Raw genomic sequence first — 14,085 nt, 5'->3', positions numbered from 1 at the left:
AAGCAAGGTATTTTGGGAGGGGAGTCTTCTAGTGCAGTAGGTTATTTTTAAAAAAATATATTCTCTGAAGTTAAGTCACTGAGAATTGACAATGTTTAACACAGGATATTTCATTCCTATATAAACTGTGATCGGCATGAGGTAAATACAGTAACTTATAAGAATAATTATTTGGACAGAGACATGAGAAGAAATAGAGTCACGCATAGGAGATAAGATGTAGTAGTAGTTCAATAATGAAACTATGATGACTGAATGTTAGATGCAAGAATCGCCATCAGAGGTCTGTGTTTACTCAAAAAGAAACAGAGTTTGAAATAGGTTACTTTTCTTTCCCAGGATTTTCTTACAATTTAAAAAGTGATAAATGCTGATTGTTTTACTGTTAGTATGGGGAGACAGATATGCTATGCCACCAGGAAATTACATAAGCTTAAGACTGGTTTGTTGTGAAAGTGTTGGGAGCACTGAAAAAACACTTTGTGATTGAAGATAGCTGATATGATTTCATGGAAAGGAAAGTCATGACTCATTAACTGGTTAGAGTTCTTCGAAGACTACAGAGTTGTAAGACAGCTTTGTTTCATTGCTCTCCTTCAGGACCAGTTAACAGTAGCAATACGAAGTCATATTATGCCTAAGATTAGATTTTTTACAACATCCTAACTTTGTTATGGCAATGAAATGTCATTTATTTAAACAGGTTGAATTCAATTAATTCTGTCCTTATACACAAGTAAATGCGTATTCCTGTCTAAGAGGCTCTAGGTGGCCCTGCATGAGCAAGGGGAGTTGGATCAGATGACCTTCATAAGTCCCTTTCATCCTTAACCATTCTGTGATTCAGTGATATTATAGACCATACTGTTAACACATTTTCTTCCATAAGAATTCAGTTTCCCATAATACTGGGTATATCATTTCATTCCCAACCAAGTAATTTATTGTGGAACAGCAAATTCAGCAAAATGGGGTTTTCTGTCATAGAATGATGAGAGAACAAAGGATTTCCTTTCTAAGACTTCCAAAATATTTCTTGCATCTCATTGTATGCTTAAATATTATCATTTTATGCAACACAAAATATTGATGATATTAGTAAAACGTTCTTTACTACCACAGTACTTCCACACCTTATCTCTTATCCTGAGGTTTGTAGCAGGTAATATGACATTCTCAGAATCTACATCAGCAGTAAAGATTTCAATCTCAGCATTGCTGTTGAAAAATTAAAGTAATAATAATTGTTCAGTCCAGTTCTTTTACCTTTGCAGAGTAGTTACATAGATGATTCAGCCTCAAGCTAAGCTATAGTTGATGCACTGTTTCAATGCAACGTTTTTGTACTGTGGAGCTTTCACTGTTTAGAGAAAAGTTTGTAAATTCCCAACATATCGAGCTTCCTTGTTTGGATATAAAGCATCTGGTCCATTTCTCCAGCCTGAGAAGGACTCCAGTAATATGCAGGGTTCTTTCAAGTTGGCTGGTTTTGATGTGAAGTTTAGGAAAAAACTAAATAAAATGTTTGTTGAGTAATCCAAAGTAACCACTGCTTGAAACCTCCTTTCAATACCTCTTTCTTGGGCCTAATTCAAGACACTTGTCTATCTTTACAAGCTGCTTTTTTTTTCCTTCCCTCTCTCCTAGCTCTTGGAACAGAATACCTGGCCATTTCCCACTTGGATCTGGTAGTAACAGGGTTAGCAAGTCACAGGTCCGTGGTCCATCATGCTAAACATAGTTATGACTCAGCAGATAGAAATGCAGCATTGATATTTTTGAGCTTGATATATTTTCACCCCATTTGATCTGTAACTTAAAAAAATCTCATTTGTGTATACTCTTTTTTTCACTAGACTTTAATTAGAAAACTCATTTTTAAGTGCTGAGAATTCAGAAAAGTATTAATTTCCTGTTTGTGAAAATGTTATCAAGTCTATATGATGCAAATATTTTTTTTTTAATCCTTTATTTTCATATTCATTCAGTTAGAACCTATGGATATTAGCAGTTTTTACAAACTGTAAAAGAGCACATTTTTTATCTAATTATACTTCAAATTCTAAGCAGCACACCAGGCTTAAATATTCATATACTAGTCATGCTGTGTGTAGGGGGTGTGAAAGCCAAAGCATGTTCTCTCCTGGTAGCTTCACTCTTGCAGCTGACTGAGCTACTTATTTAAGGTCAGACCCTGGTATCTGGTGTCATTAACCTTCTTTCCTACACTGATCTCTTCTGTTGGTAACTTAATCTTCACCATTTATACATTCTTTTTTTTTTTGAGAAGATCAGCTGGATCCAAGAAGGGTACATATATCCATCTGTAGCAGTGCTGTTGGCCTTTTTTCCTGTATAGTTGTATACAGGACTATTGTATAGTCCTGTATGACACTGTTGTATAATACCTTTGGTATTGCTGTGCCTTTTTTCCCAAGCACTTCTTAGCATGGCCTGCTTGTGACTTTAGCCTAGAATTAATTTATTTATGGGCAGTCCTGCATGCTGAAGATGAGGAGGTTAGCTGTCCAGGAAATTATTTGAAGAAGTTAGGAAGAAACTTCCCTGAGTTTGGTTCAGCTGCACTCCATAGAGCAGCTCCTCTAGCTCTTCCTTGCCATTGCCAGCCAAGCTATTATGTTCACTGGGGGCAATCAGCATTTTCATAAGAGGAATGCTGGTTTGCCTTTTACCATTGGCCAAGGTTCTCTAGGACCTGGCAGAATGAACCCAGGAAGGAAGGGAGGAGCCCTTTCCAAGTGTAATCAAGAGCTCACTTTGCTAGCACTTGTTCCATTGATTCATTGTCAAAAGCTACCAAAAGTTTGGGATGGGGTGAGGGGAGACTAAACAGGAAGAAATTGAAAGTTCTAAGGAAACAAAACATTTAGGTTTAGTAGCACAATGTCACACAGAAATACACGAGGTAGCTCCTACAGGACCAGCGTGAGAAGTAGGAGGGTGTGAGTCTCTCAGCATGCAGCTCTTCTGGAGCTGACTAGAACTCGTGTGTAACCAAACTAAAAAGACTATTCTGGTTTTGGAATCAGTGTCTCTAGATACCTGTAGAAATGTCCATTCAGTGCTTTCCAATTGGCTGTGAAAACCTCCCAAGGAGAGAGAGAGATGTTTGATGTCTTCATCCTGTAGAGAAGTTTATATGGCTATATAGACAAGAAAAAAAAACTTTATTTCCTCCCTCCTTTCTGAAGTTTGAAGTGCATTGTCTGTCTTTGGACTGAATGATCATGGTCTCCAATAGACAAATCCTCTATTGTAATCTGCTTTTTCTTTGCTTCTCTAGGCAACAGCAACCACCGAGTTCTACAAATAATTAACACTGTACCATAGATCTTGCTTCAGTTTAGGGAGCCTGTAAAAATGCATGCAGAGCAATTTTTGCTGCTAGTTGACTTTCAGAGGTTACAGTAATTAATATTTTGTACTTTAACAACTTCAGAGGGTTTTTTGATCAGCTGAATAACTCCATTCCACTGTAGTTATATTTAGCATAAGAATTTAATATCTCATTTACTTCAGAGACTGCCAAATAGCAGAGTACTCATAATTAAACCCATTGTCTTTGTTCCATTTCTGGGAGCAAACTAGAAGAATGATGTACTCACATGGTGATATTTTGCCTGCACTGTTAGAAAGTCTTTGCATGTTTCTCAGTCAGTGAGTGATGTCAACACATTGAAGACCAACCTGGTTTGAGCAGCATGAGGCAAAGGGACACCAGAAAGTGTAGTGCAACTGCATGATCAGGAGAAAGCAGATGTAGAGGGGATGTTTTTCCCCTTTGTGACAGAACTAGAGTTCCACATTTTTCTCATCTCTGTTCCCCAACTCTGAGACATGTTTAAATGCTCTCTGGTCATCTGCTAAGGGAAGGAAATAGTTTGAATGCAAGACCTGCGTTTAGTGTAAGACAGAAATGAATCATACAGACTGACTTCACTCTTTCTGAATCACAGGTAACCATGCACTAGCCACTGAGCTCAGAAGTGTCTGGAGAAACATCTCAGAGCTTGCATACTGCAAAATCTTTCTAGTACCCTATAAATTCCCTTTACTTGCTTTGTACATGAAATGGCACCTTACTGAAGTATACACATTGTCTGGATATACTCAATTGCTTTGTATTTTCTTTGAACTGTCTTTGCTAGGGTTATTTTTATTTTCAAGGTACAAGCAAAGTTCACTAATTACTCTGAGACCTATTTGATTCATAAAAGAAATATCTGAGTTGAAGTGCTTAAAGTTGCATTCCACAAGAGAAGACTCCAAAAGTTTAAACGTTAACTTGAGTTTGATCAGAACTTTATTAGGCTGCAGATTTCTGCTTAGGAAAATGGGAAGAAATACTGCTGCAATTCCAATGCCTGTTATTGTATGTTACTGCATTTAAGTCTTTTGTTCTTATTGCTGCTGACAAATATTTTCAGAAAAGTTAAAATGCACAGAAATTGGCCGAACTTTGAAAGCAAACTTTCTCACCCTGACCTCTTTAATATCAGTGGAAGACTGGCCTTTGATTTCATCAGGGCCAGGAGTTCACCAATACTTTCTGGAAATAGAGATACAGAATACTGCTGGAAACCCTAGTGCAAAAGTCCTATGTTCAGGCATAACAGTTTTAGTATTTCTATTCCTCTTTCAAAGCAATCATTTTTAAAATACTCTTTAAAATTTTGATAGCAATAACTTTGACTTTCACCCTAAGAAAAATTTCTAGACCCCCCTTATGTTAAAAGTGACAGCTAATCTTTACCTGCTCAGTAACTGAAAGCAGAAGCATGCTGAAATATATCATATATTAGGTAAATCCCTTTTCTCAATGTTAAAATAATTTGCAGCTTTGCTTTCAGAGGTGCATTTTGTGAGTGGGTTGAGCTCTCCCTAAGTAATTAATAACTCTTATGCTGTCTGAATAGTTTCCCTTGAGTTGCATCATATAATGTGTCATATGAAAACAACTTGAGGCCTAATGTAACATGAAACTGTATATTGCATCTTAATGTGATTTGAGGAAGATGGATGGGAAGGAAATTATTTCTTATTCTGAGTAACAAACAGCTGTTCCTAACTTTTACTTGAAAATAATTTAAAATACACTTTCTAGGCAGAGATTGTAAAATTATTCTAATTATTTCCTCCTCTCCCATTGTACCAGTCAAGTTAGGCAAAAAATGAGAATAAAAAATGCAGTACTTCATTGTAGAAATACTGAGAATAATGTGGAGAATTTTTTTACTGTTTGGTCACCTGAGCTTTACTTTTTTTATATAGAATGAATCTCAGTTTAAATCCCTTAGCAAACATGAAAATGTTAAGATTTGAGTAATAAATCATTACCCACCATAAGAAAGTTGTTTAAGCCAACTTCTTGAGCTCTGGTGACCAAATTATTGTAACATTGTCATGTTACAAGTGACATATACCAGGTAATGGTATATGTCAGCTGGAAAAGATATGTCTTGCTATAAACTCTAAGCATCTCTCACTTCACCCTCAGGAAATGTAAGTTGGCTCATATTTCTCTTCTTGGAAGATATTCAGCAAGCTGAAGGCTTCATTGATACTTGTAAATACGGAAGTTTATCATATACTGTAGTGTATTTTCACTCGATATGGAACAATTAAGAGTTCATGAGATTTAAAAATAGATTGTGCTTTTCCATTAGTGCTTTTTAAAAAAATAAAAACAAAAGGTAAATAAAAGATTGCCTTACTAAATTTGATATGGGTAATTTAATGCTGGTTTACAAAGATAGAACTAAAACTGTTTATAGCACAGTGAATACAGAGTTAATTCATTCATTATTACTGCTTTTAGAATGGTAGCACTAGGAAAGCCAGCCAGTATTTGCATTTCAGATATTTTCTGAACTTTTGAGGAAACAAATAAGAAAATATTTTGCTAAAAATTGTATTTGATCAATATAAATACTAGAAGGTATGCACAAACACAGTTGTAAAGTTCATGCAAAATTCCTGTAACCACTCTTCTAGTAACCTCATAATGAACAGTCTGTCCTGTGTTTGGGTCACAGCACCTGTTTTTAGGAAAAAATATGGCTACATTTAATCTCATAAAGAAGAGAGGAATGCAGCAAAAAGCCTTTGCTGCTTTGAGTATACACATTTACTTTGATAGTGTGACACATGGTTGTTGCAAGAACATCAAGGTGTATTTATGAACATTCTGGATGCATCTGTTCTGATGCTTCAACCTGTGGAACATTAGAAGGTAAATGAATGCCTAAACTTTTAACATATTTATGTATGATCTAACACCTTGTATTGTTGGGGATTTTCCTGCAGATTATCTTTGGTCTTCCTGATCTGCCAGCTGGGTCCTCTGTATTTTACAACACACCTTCCATTCCAGAAGGCTAGGGTGGTGTAGATTCAATTCTGTGAATTTTGTTCATGTGCTTCAGTTCCTGCTATTGTTTTCAGAAGTTTCCACTAAGGGTGTACTTTGCTTTGAGAACACAGTGCTCCATTCATCAACTTTTATTTTTTATTATATACCACTGACAATATGGACAGAAGGAGAAAATCAAACTATCTAAATTCCACCTAAAATACAATTCAGAAAGAGGCTCAGAGAATGATTTAAATTACCTACTCTCAAGCAACACCTAACCCCTGGTGGCACCTAAATGAATCATTTTGATCAACAGATTTCCCCTGGCGTCTGGATATAAATTCCAGGGAAGCTCAGAAGCATCATGGCTTAAGCAGCCAGACATGTGACTCCCACTCAAGTTTCATTGTGACTCAAAGCTGTGTGTAGAAGAGCCGTAGCCATTGACTGTATTTAAATCACACATAATAAGCTTGGACAGCATTGAATTCAATATGAATTGCAGCAGTCATAAACTGCACTTCAGTGCACTTCTATGCTTTCAGTGTAGAATTTCTCTACTGCTCTACACTTTCGGTGTTGGCCCTTAAAATTTAGAGCAGTCATCCAGGAAGGATGTTAGGTTTGAATTATCCTCACTGAGGAAGATCAACAGGAATGGGACAACTCGATGTCTCACTGATAAAGATATTTGATGGAATTAATGTTTTTAATAGAATCAAAAGAATTTCATTAAATCAAAATGTTTTTCATTGGAAGCGACCTTAAAGATCGTCTAGTTCTAATCAACCTGCCACAAATAGGGACACCTTCCACTTGACCAGGTTGCTCAAAGCCCCATCCAACCTGGCTTTGAACACTTCCAGGGAGGGAGGGGACATCCACAGCTTCTCTGGGAAACCTGTTCCAGTGTCTCACCACCCTAACAGTAAAGAATTTCTTGCTAATACCTAATTTTCATTCAGTCCTCTTTCAACTTAAAATCATTACCTCTCATTGCTACATGTTCTTTCTGGCTCTCTCCAGCTTTCCTGTTGGCCTCCTTCAGGAGAGGGCAATCTCAGCTTCTTGGTTTTTTCTCCCAAGTCTGACTGTGTATTTTGGTTCAGACACTTTTGTCTGAAAGAAGCCATAAGCATCCCTTGGTTGAGAGACCAGATGCCAAGGATGCCCTCATTTGTTTGTCTGTTTTAACTTGTAAGTTCGCTCTTGTTGTCTTTAGACATGAATTTGCATGGTTAGTAATTGCTGCCCATGTTTCTCTACTGTTTGGGCTTTCTTAAGACCTATCATCTCTTTTATTGCTTTTTCCTTTAAGACTGTGATGCTCTACCCAAAATAAACATTCTCTGTAGTTTTCCTTTACATCTGTAGACTTTGAAGTGAGCCTTGGTATGTTTTCTTCATCCTTACTCTGTCTTTTTACTCTTGTGCTTTCCTTGTGCTGGATAGAAAGGGTAGATACTCTGTGAGGAAGTACTTGTTGACATGTTGTGGACATGTGAATCAATTTACATTTTTGTTTTTCATAACTGTTTAATGCTGTTTCTTTACTGTCATTAGTTTTGAAATGTTGGTCAACGCAATCAGGAAAAACAATTTATTAAATATTAAAAAAATGTCTGAACTTCAAGTTCACTGGTGTTAAAAATATGAGGTTTTATGTTCAGATATCTCTTCCATTCCCCCATACTCCTTCATCAAATGCCACTATGTATTATTGCTAAAACGCATACATTGACATTTTCTGAGGGGTTTTTAGCTGATCTTCACAGAATAGAAGGCACCGTGGTAGTAATACTTAAATTCTACTATCTTGCTCATTGTCTGTACTTAAGTCATTTTAATGCTAGATGCATGTTCTTTATTCTATCATGTTCATTTGAAGCCACCGTGGGTGAAATTGTGCTTAGGAGTAGATAGTACGCCAGTTTTCTGAGTATTGTTTCCTTTCATTTTTTTCTTTGAGCATTCACCATCTGGTTGGAAGGGTTGAGTATTAAGTTTGTACCTTAGAGCTTCTGTTAATGACTTGTAGGTCACAAAGGAATGTTCATATAGTTACACAATAAGAACTCTTCCCAGAATAAAGATATTGCTTCTGTTAATTTATGTCTTTGTTATATAGAAGTTGTAGAGCAAATTTTTGGTGCTCGTTGGCCAGATACCAGAGCAAGTTTCCCAGAGAATTATGGAATAGTATTAACTCTTGGAGAACTCAGATGGGCAGGGCTGATGTAATTTTCAGGTTGGAACAGCTCTGAGCAGGGGGTTAGTTTTGTGGGCCTCCAGAGGTATCTTCCTACATAAATTATTTTGTGACTCTACCTGAATTATCCTTGGTCCAATTCTAGTTAGATTTTACAGGTTTAATTAACTTCACTGAAATGGTGGTAATTCCCTTTGGAATTAATTTGTACTTACCTGCTTCTCTAGTGTCTCCCAATACAGTTTTCTCTGTCATTTCAAAGGTAAGAGAAGCTAGAATGAACTCTTGCCTTTTTCATGATTCTGGCCCACCCCTTAACACTTGATCTGTTTCCTAAATGGTTTAATGAACTGTCAAGGAAGATAATGTGCATTCACACACAACCAAGTTTTTTTTGGACAAAATTCTAAAAAACACATTTAAAATTTTAGAAGGCTATGTAGAAAGTTTCTATGGATCAGAGTAGTGAAAACCTGCAGGCCCTGTGTAGCATTCATTACAAATGAACATAATGTATTTACAGAGCTCTAAAAGTATCAAGAAGGACTACAGTAAGATTCAACTGAGGGAGAGAGGGGGGACAGACAGTTCCATATTTACTACAATACCTGCCATGTCCAGGAAGTATTTCTGTTTGTTTTGCAGACTTACCATACCAATGATGGTTCCCCACCTTTAATTTGATGAAGATTTCTGATAATTTTTCTTCCACAGTTGCCAGCACTTTGCCCATTAATGTAAAATTCCCTGTGTCTCCCCATGTGGAATTTATCTGGGAAAGTTGATTTGTTTTGGTGAGCTGATGAGATGCTCCCACAGCCAGATACCCAGTCTTGGTTACAGCTGTAAACTTGAGATGCCATCTCCTTAGCTTGCCCTTGGTGCTGTAAATCATAGAGCTGATCCTATGTACAGATAGTTTACAGTTCTGCAGAGACTCACTCATGTGTTACTGATGTCTAATGAAGTTATTTTCTTTATAAATCTGATGCATATAATTTGTGCTATAATTAAAATACGGAGTGGTATGAAACCTACAGCAAAGTCCTGCAAAACCTATTCACTTTTGCTTTGCTTTTTGATGTTAAAATCAAAAGCTGGACAATAGAGTAAATGGGTGTACTAAAAGTATGGGACAGCAGCCAATTTGGTCCTGGGATAGAACAGGAATCAGCTGTGGCAAATAAGCCAAAAAAGAGTGATTCCCACATAAGGGAATTAAACAAGCTAGTCCATAAAGAAGCTGTTTGGCAGGATTTAGTGCAGGCTTCCACAGATGGTATTTTTCATGATTCTAAATTACCTGAAGTGCACTGATTTCCAGGAGGGTTGTGGGATTATTGTCATTAAGTGGTGCTTTCCTCTTTTGTTTTTTCCCTTTGTTTTGATTTTAGTTTCATTTGTGTTTTTTTTTAAATAGTTTTAATCTAAAAAAAGTACAAGTGGGATCATAATTACACAGTAATGTGCTATGAAGACTATTTACCTTATATGAATGTGGGAAGGAAAAATGAGGACATTTTTATGCTATATAGGGTTTGCAGGTTTCCACTGCTCTGATCCAGAGAAGCCTCTTGAATTTGTGTAGTTGGGCTATTCTGAGATTTTACTGAGTAGCAATGTTAGCAATTTAGCCACTTGTGTAGTGTTTGCATTTGTGATTTTCATTTGTGTCACGTCTGTCTTAGAAAAGAAATAATTTGAAATGCAAGAAACTTCAAAACAAAAAAAGTCAATTGCACCATCCTAATTTTGTAGTACAGAATTAGTATATCTTTAATGATTATCAAGGTCTGTAGAGTTGAGTTACAGACTCTTTTCTGAAATACAAACTTTTTAAATAGAAGTGGTGTTGTGCTGCATGCTGTGATTTTGATGACATGTGAGACTTGGTTTTTTTTAATGGCAACATATCTGAGGTAAGAGACAAATATCAAATTAAAACAGCAAGTAATTAATTCAGAAATGCATTCATTATTTCTGTTCAAGCCTGATAAAATCCAGCCATTCTGATACTCAAGGTGTCTGAGTTATTGCCTATGGAGGTAATTGGATCAAACTCGCTACTCAAAGAAGGACCAACTTGAAAGTTTGATCAGGTTATTATGAGCCCTGTTCAGCTGTGTTTTGGAAGTCTCCAAAGATGGAGATCATTCCACAAGTCCTCTGGAAAATTTTCCAGTATTCCGAGCAATACATTGGTAAAAGAAGATTTTAAAAATATATTCATATGTTGCATTCATTTTTCTACATTTAACTATCATGTTTACAGTATTCACAGATTTAAAAAAAAAAAAAAAAAAAAAAGAACAAAAAAGTTAATTAGCAAAATCTTCAGCCATTTATTCTTCTAAACAGGCTGAATATACTTTTGAGAGGAGGCACTTGTGAACACTGAGAATTTGTTTCAGTGTGAGGGGGCATTTCGCTCCTTGTTTTCAGGAGGTATTATTTTTGTTCAGTCCTTTTAAGCATTGTTTGTGTGTGTAAAAGTAACAAGAGGTTTTTTTTCCCTCCCTCCTACTGCAGGCAAGTATTTCCAAATGGGCTTCCCGAAGAATACTCTCTAGTTGCTACGTTCCGTGTACGACGAAATACCAAGAAAGAGCGTTGGTATATATGGCAAGTTTTAAATCAGTATGACACACCTGAGGTTAGAGTCATCTTTGATTTTTATTTTTCCCATTAAGTTTCTTTTTATCCCATATAATATTGCCAATATAACTTATCAGATGTTTCACCACTGGATTTGCCTACAGTTTATATAGAATAGACAGACTACTCAGAAATAAGTCGTGATTTGTTATAAGAATGACAGAAAATTAACAAAATGTATTGAGTTAAGACTGCAAACTGGGATAAGGGTATGATTTATTGCTGATATGTATTTACAAAGTTACATAGAAGAATAACATAAGGCTTTCCCAGTTTGAGTAGTCAAAGTATTTTATTCTATCTGGTTTATATATTCTTATACTTCCAAATAACCACTTTTTTTATTTTGCTTTCAGATCTCTGTCCTTCTGGATGGTACAAAAAAGGTTGTGGAGTATATGACCAAATCTGCTCAGGGAAATATACTGCACTACACTTTTAAGAGTCGAGAAATTTATCCATTGTTTGATCGTCAGTGGCATAAGCTTGGTATTAGCGTGCAGTCGGGGATCATTTCCCTCTATTTGGATTGTAATTTGATTGAGAGAAAACAGACTGATGAAAAATTCACCATTGACTTGCAGGGAAGGACTCTGATTGCTTCTCGTGCTGCAGATGATAAGCCTGTAGATGTGAGTAGTATGAGAGGAAAATCAGATAACTTGAAATCTTGTTTTAGCCATGCTTTTCCTAACACCATCCTAACAAACTACACAGATAAAAGGTTCCAAGCTGGTTATTAACTTTGAGTGTGTTTTCTTAATTTGAAGTTCTTAAATGTTTTTTCACTAAACAGTATTCAGTGTGGTGGCATCTACTAAGGGAAGCCTTCTATTACCAAAGTTAACTACGAAAACTCAGTCCTGGTTCCAGGAGTGTTTTTCTGTATTTGCTTTGGACCCAGCCACATAGTTACTGTAAGCATCTTACAGATATAACTTCCAAAAGCAATGTTTTTCTTTCAATTTCTGTAAGATAAATTTATGTTTCCATCAGCCATCTGTTACATTTTCTCTCTCTTTGACAAAGGGGAGACACACACAAAAATTCAGGATTTGTATCAAGATTGTATCATATTCCAAGTTATTTCTGTATAGCTGAATTAGGGACACATTGTTCACAGTTGTTGCTGCCTCCTCGGAATGGGAGGGATTAGGAAGTGGCTGGAGGTGTGTTTACTGAAACCTTTGGTGCAAGACTTATGCAAGGCTACCCCATAATATTCTGGGCTGTATTCTGTCCCAGAGATACTCTCATCTGTTTCCTCATGCAGAAGGCTCACAGCAAGTAATTTGAAAGCTCCAGGAAATGTCAGGTTGTTTTAAATATGTTGACATCCAGTTGCCAGGTTTGAAGCATCTGACGTGGAGTTTATAGCGACCATCTGAAAATTTCAATTATGTTATGTACACTGCACAGTTCCAGATAAAAATTGTACATTGCAACTGCAAGCTGGCATTGCAGGAAGAGTCAGTTCTGTGAGGCACTAAATACTTTGGCCAGGACTCAGAGCTCTTAATTCATGGGGCCAAGATCATGCTTTATTGTGGTTTCTACAGCTGTTTTACTTGAAATATTCTTGATTTGAAATGTTTATGCCATCTCCTCATTTTGAAGAGGCACACAGGAGAAGGAGTAGATTCTTTTTATTTGGTGTGTGTTGCATGGCTCAGGCTGGATACATCTGAGGGGAAGTTTTCAATCAGGATTTCCTGATTTTGCCTGTGTTTACAGGCAGAAAGCTGATCAAGGCAGCAGAGCAGATAATTTACAGTTGCTCTTCTCAATATCAAGAGCAAAGGAAAGAATAAAAGGATACAAAACAGAAGCAAGAAGGGCAAGGGCAGGATTAGCTGTTTAAAATTAGATACTGTTCCAATCCACCCAAAATCTCTGAAACAGAAGCTTTATGTACAGAATTTTTGACTTTTGCTCTTGCAGTGATTTAGCAAGGTCTAGGCTAATATCTGTCCAAAGTGATAGGAGAGGCATGCAAGAGAGCTTATCAAAACTTTGCTCTGGTTCACTGCAGGAGAACATTGCATTCCCAACAAGATGTGTAGAGGATGTCAAGAGACATCAAATGCCTACGTGGTATAGCAAGAGCAGTACACAGGCCTGTAACTTATATGAAGATAGTTTAAATTTAAAATCTAAATCTAAATTATATCAAAGTAATAGACTGCATAATTTGTTCCTTAAGTGAGGAGCTGTGCAGTCATTTTGAATTTGTTTCTTTTTCCAAAACTTCAGAAATATGCAGTGCTTCAGAGAGAAAATTTATTATGCCAAGATAAAAAAATCCATGCCAAAATACATGCGGCTTTTATTTCTCATATTCATCTCTCTTGTATTTCTTGATAGATTGAACTTCATCGCATAGCAGTTTTTTGTAATCCAAAACTTGCAACAGAAAATGCATGTTGTGAAATATCTGAAAACCTGGTAAGTTATTTGTTAAAATGCAAATGTTAATACAAAAGAAATTGCTTTGTTTTTTCCTAAGGAGTTGTAAAGAAAATTTAAGAGAGGGGTTAGAGAATTCATTTTCAGGAAGTAATACATCTATCTGGAGTCATGGTTTCTTTGTTTCTTGATGCCTATCTAAAAATGTAGATAACTTCAGTAAAGGCACTAGGTGCTGCTAGTGCTTTTTAAATGCATTTCTTTACATGGATTAATATCAAATTAACAACTGAGGACATCTTGGATAGTAGGAGACCAATCATTGCAATCACCTGAGGATGATTCAAATAACAGGGGCCATTTCAATAACATCTGCATCTAGTGAAGCATTACAGATAATAAACTAAGCCTATGAAAGAGTCTGCATGACAGTGGCAAG

The 14,085-nt window shown here is 36.4% G+C and overlaps 1 protein-coding gene across 1 annotated transcript in view; it reads left to right on the top strand.

Moving 5' to 3' along the window:
* Positions 1–14,085, top strand: part of COL19A1 (collagen type XIX alpha 1 chain) — a 174,085-nt gene that overhangs the window by 18,436 nt on the left and 141,564 nt on the right. The window contains exons 5-7 of the mRNA XM_030447493.1: positions 11,115–11,238; positions 11,597–11,872; positions 13,605–13,685. Coding sequence (XP_030303353.1) covers positions 11,115–11,238; positions 11,597–11,872; positions 13,605–13,685 — 481 coding nt within the window. The remainder of the gene's footprint in view (positions 1–11,114; positions 11,239–11,596; positions 11,873–13,604; positions 13,686–14,085) is intronic.

This window comes from Calypte anna, chromosome 3 (genome assembly GCF_003957555.1).
Source record: "Calypte anna isolate BGI_N300 chromosome 3, bCalAnn1_v1.p, whole genome shotgun sequence".
NCBI lineage: Eukaryota > Metazoa > Chordata > Aves > Apodiformes > Trochilidae > Calypte > Calypte anna.
The sequence above is the reverse complement of the archived record's forward strand: the minus strand, read 5'-3'. Positions and strand labels throughout refer to the sequence as shown.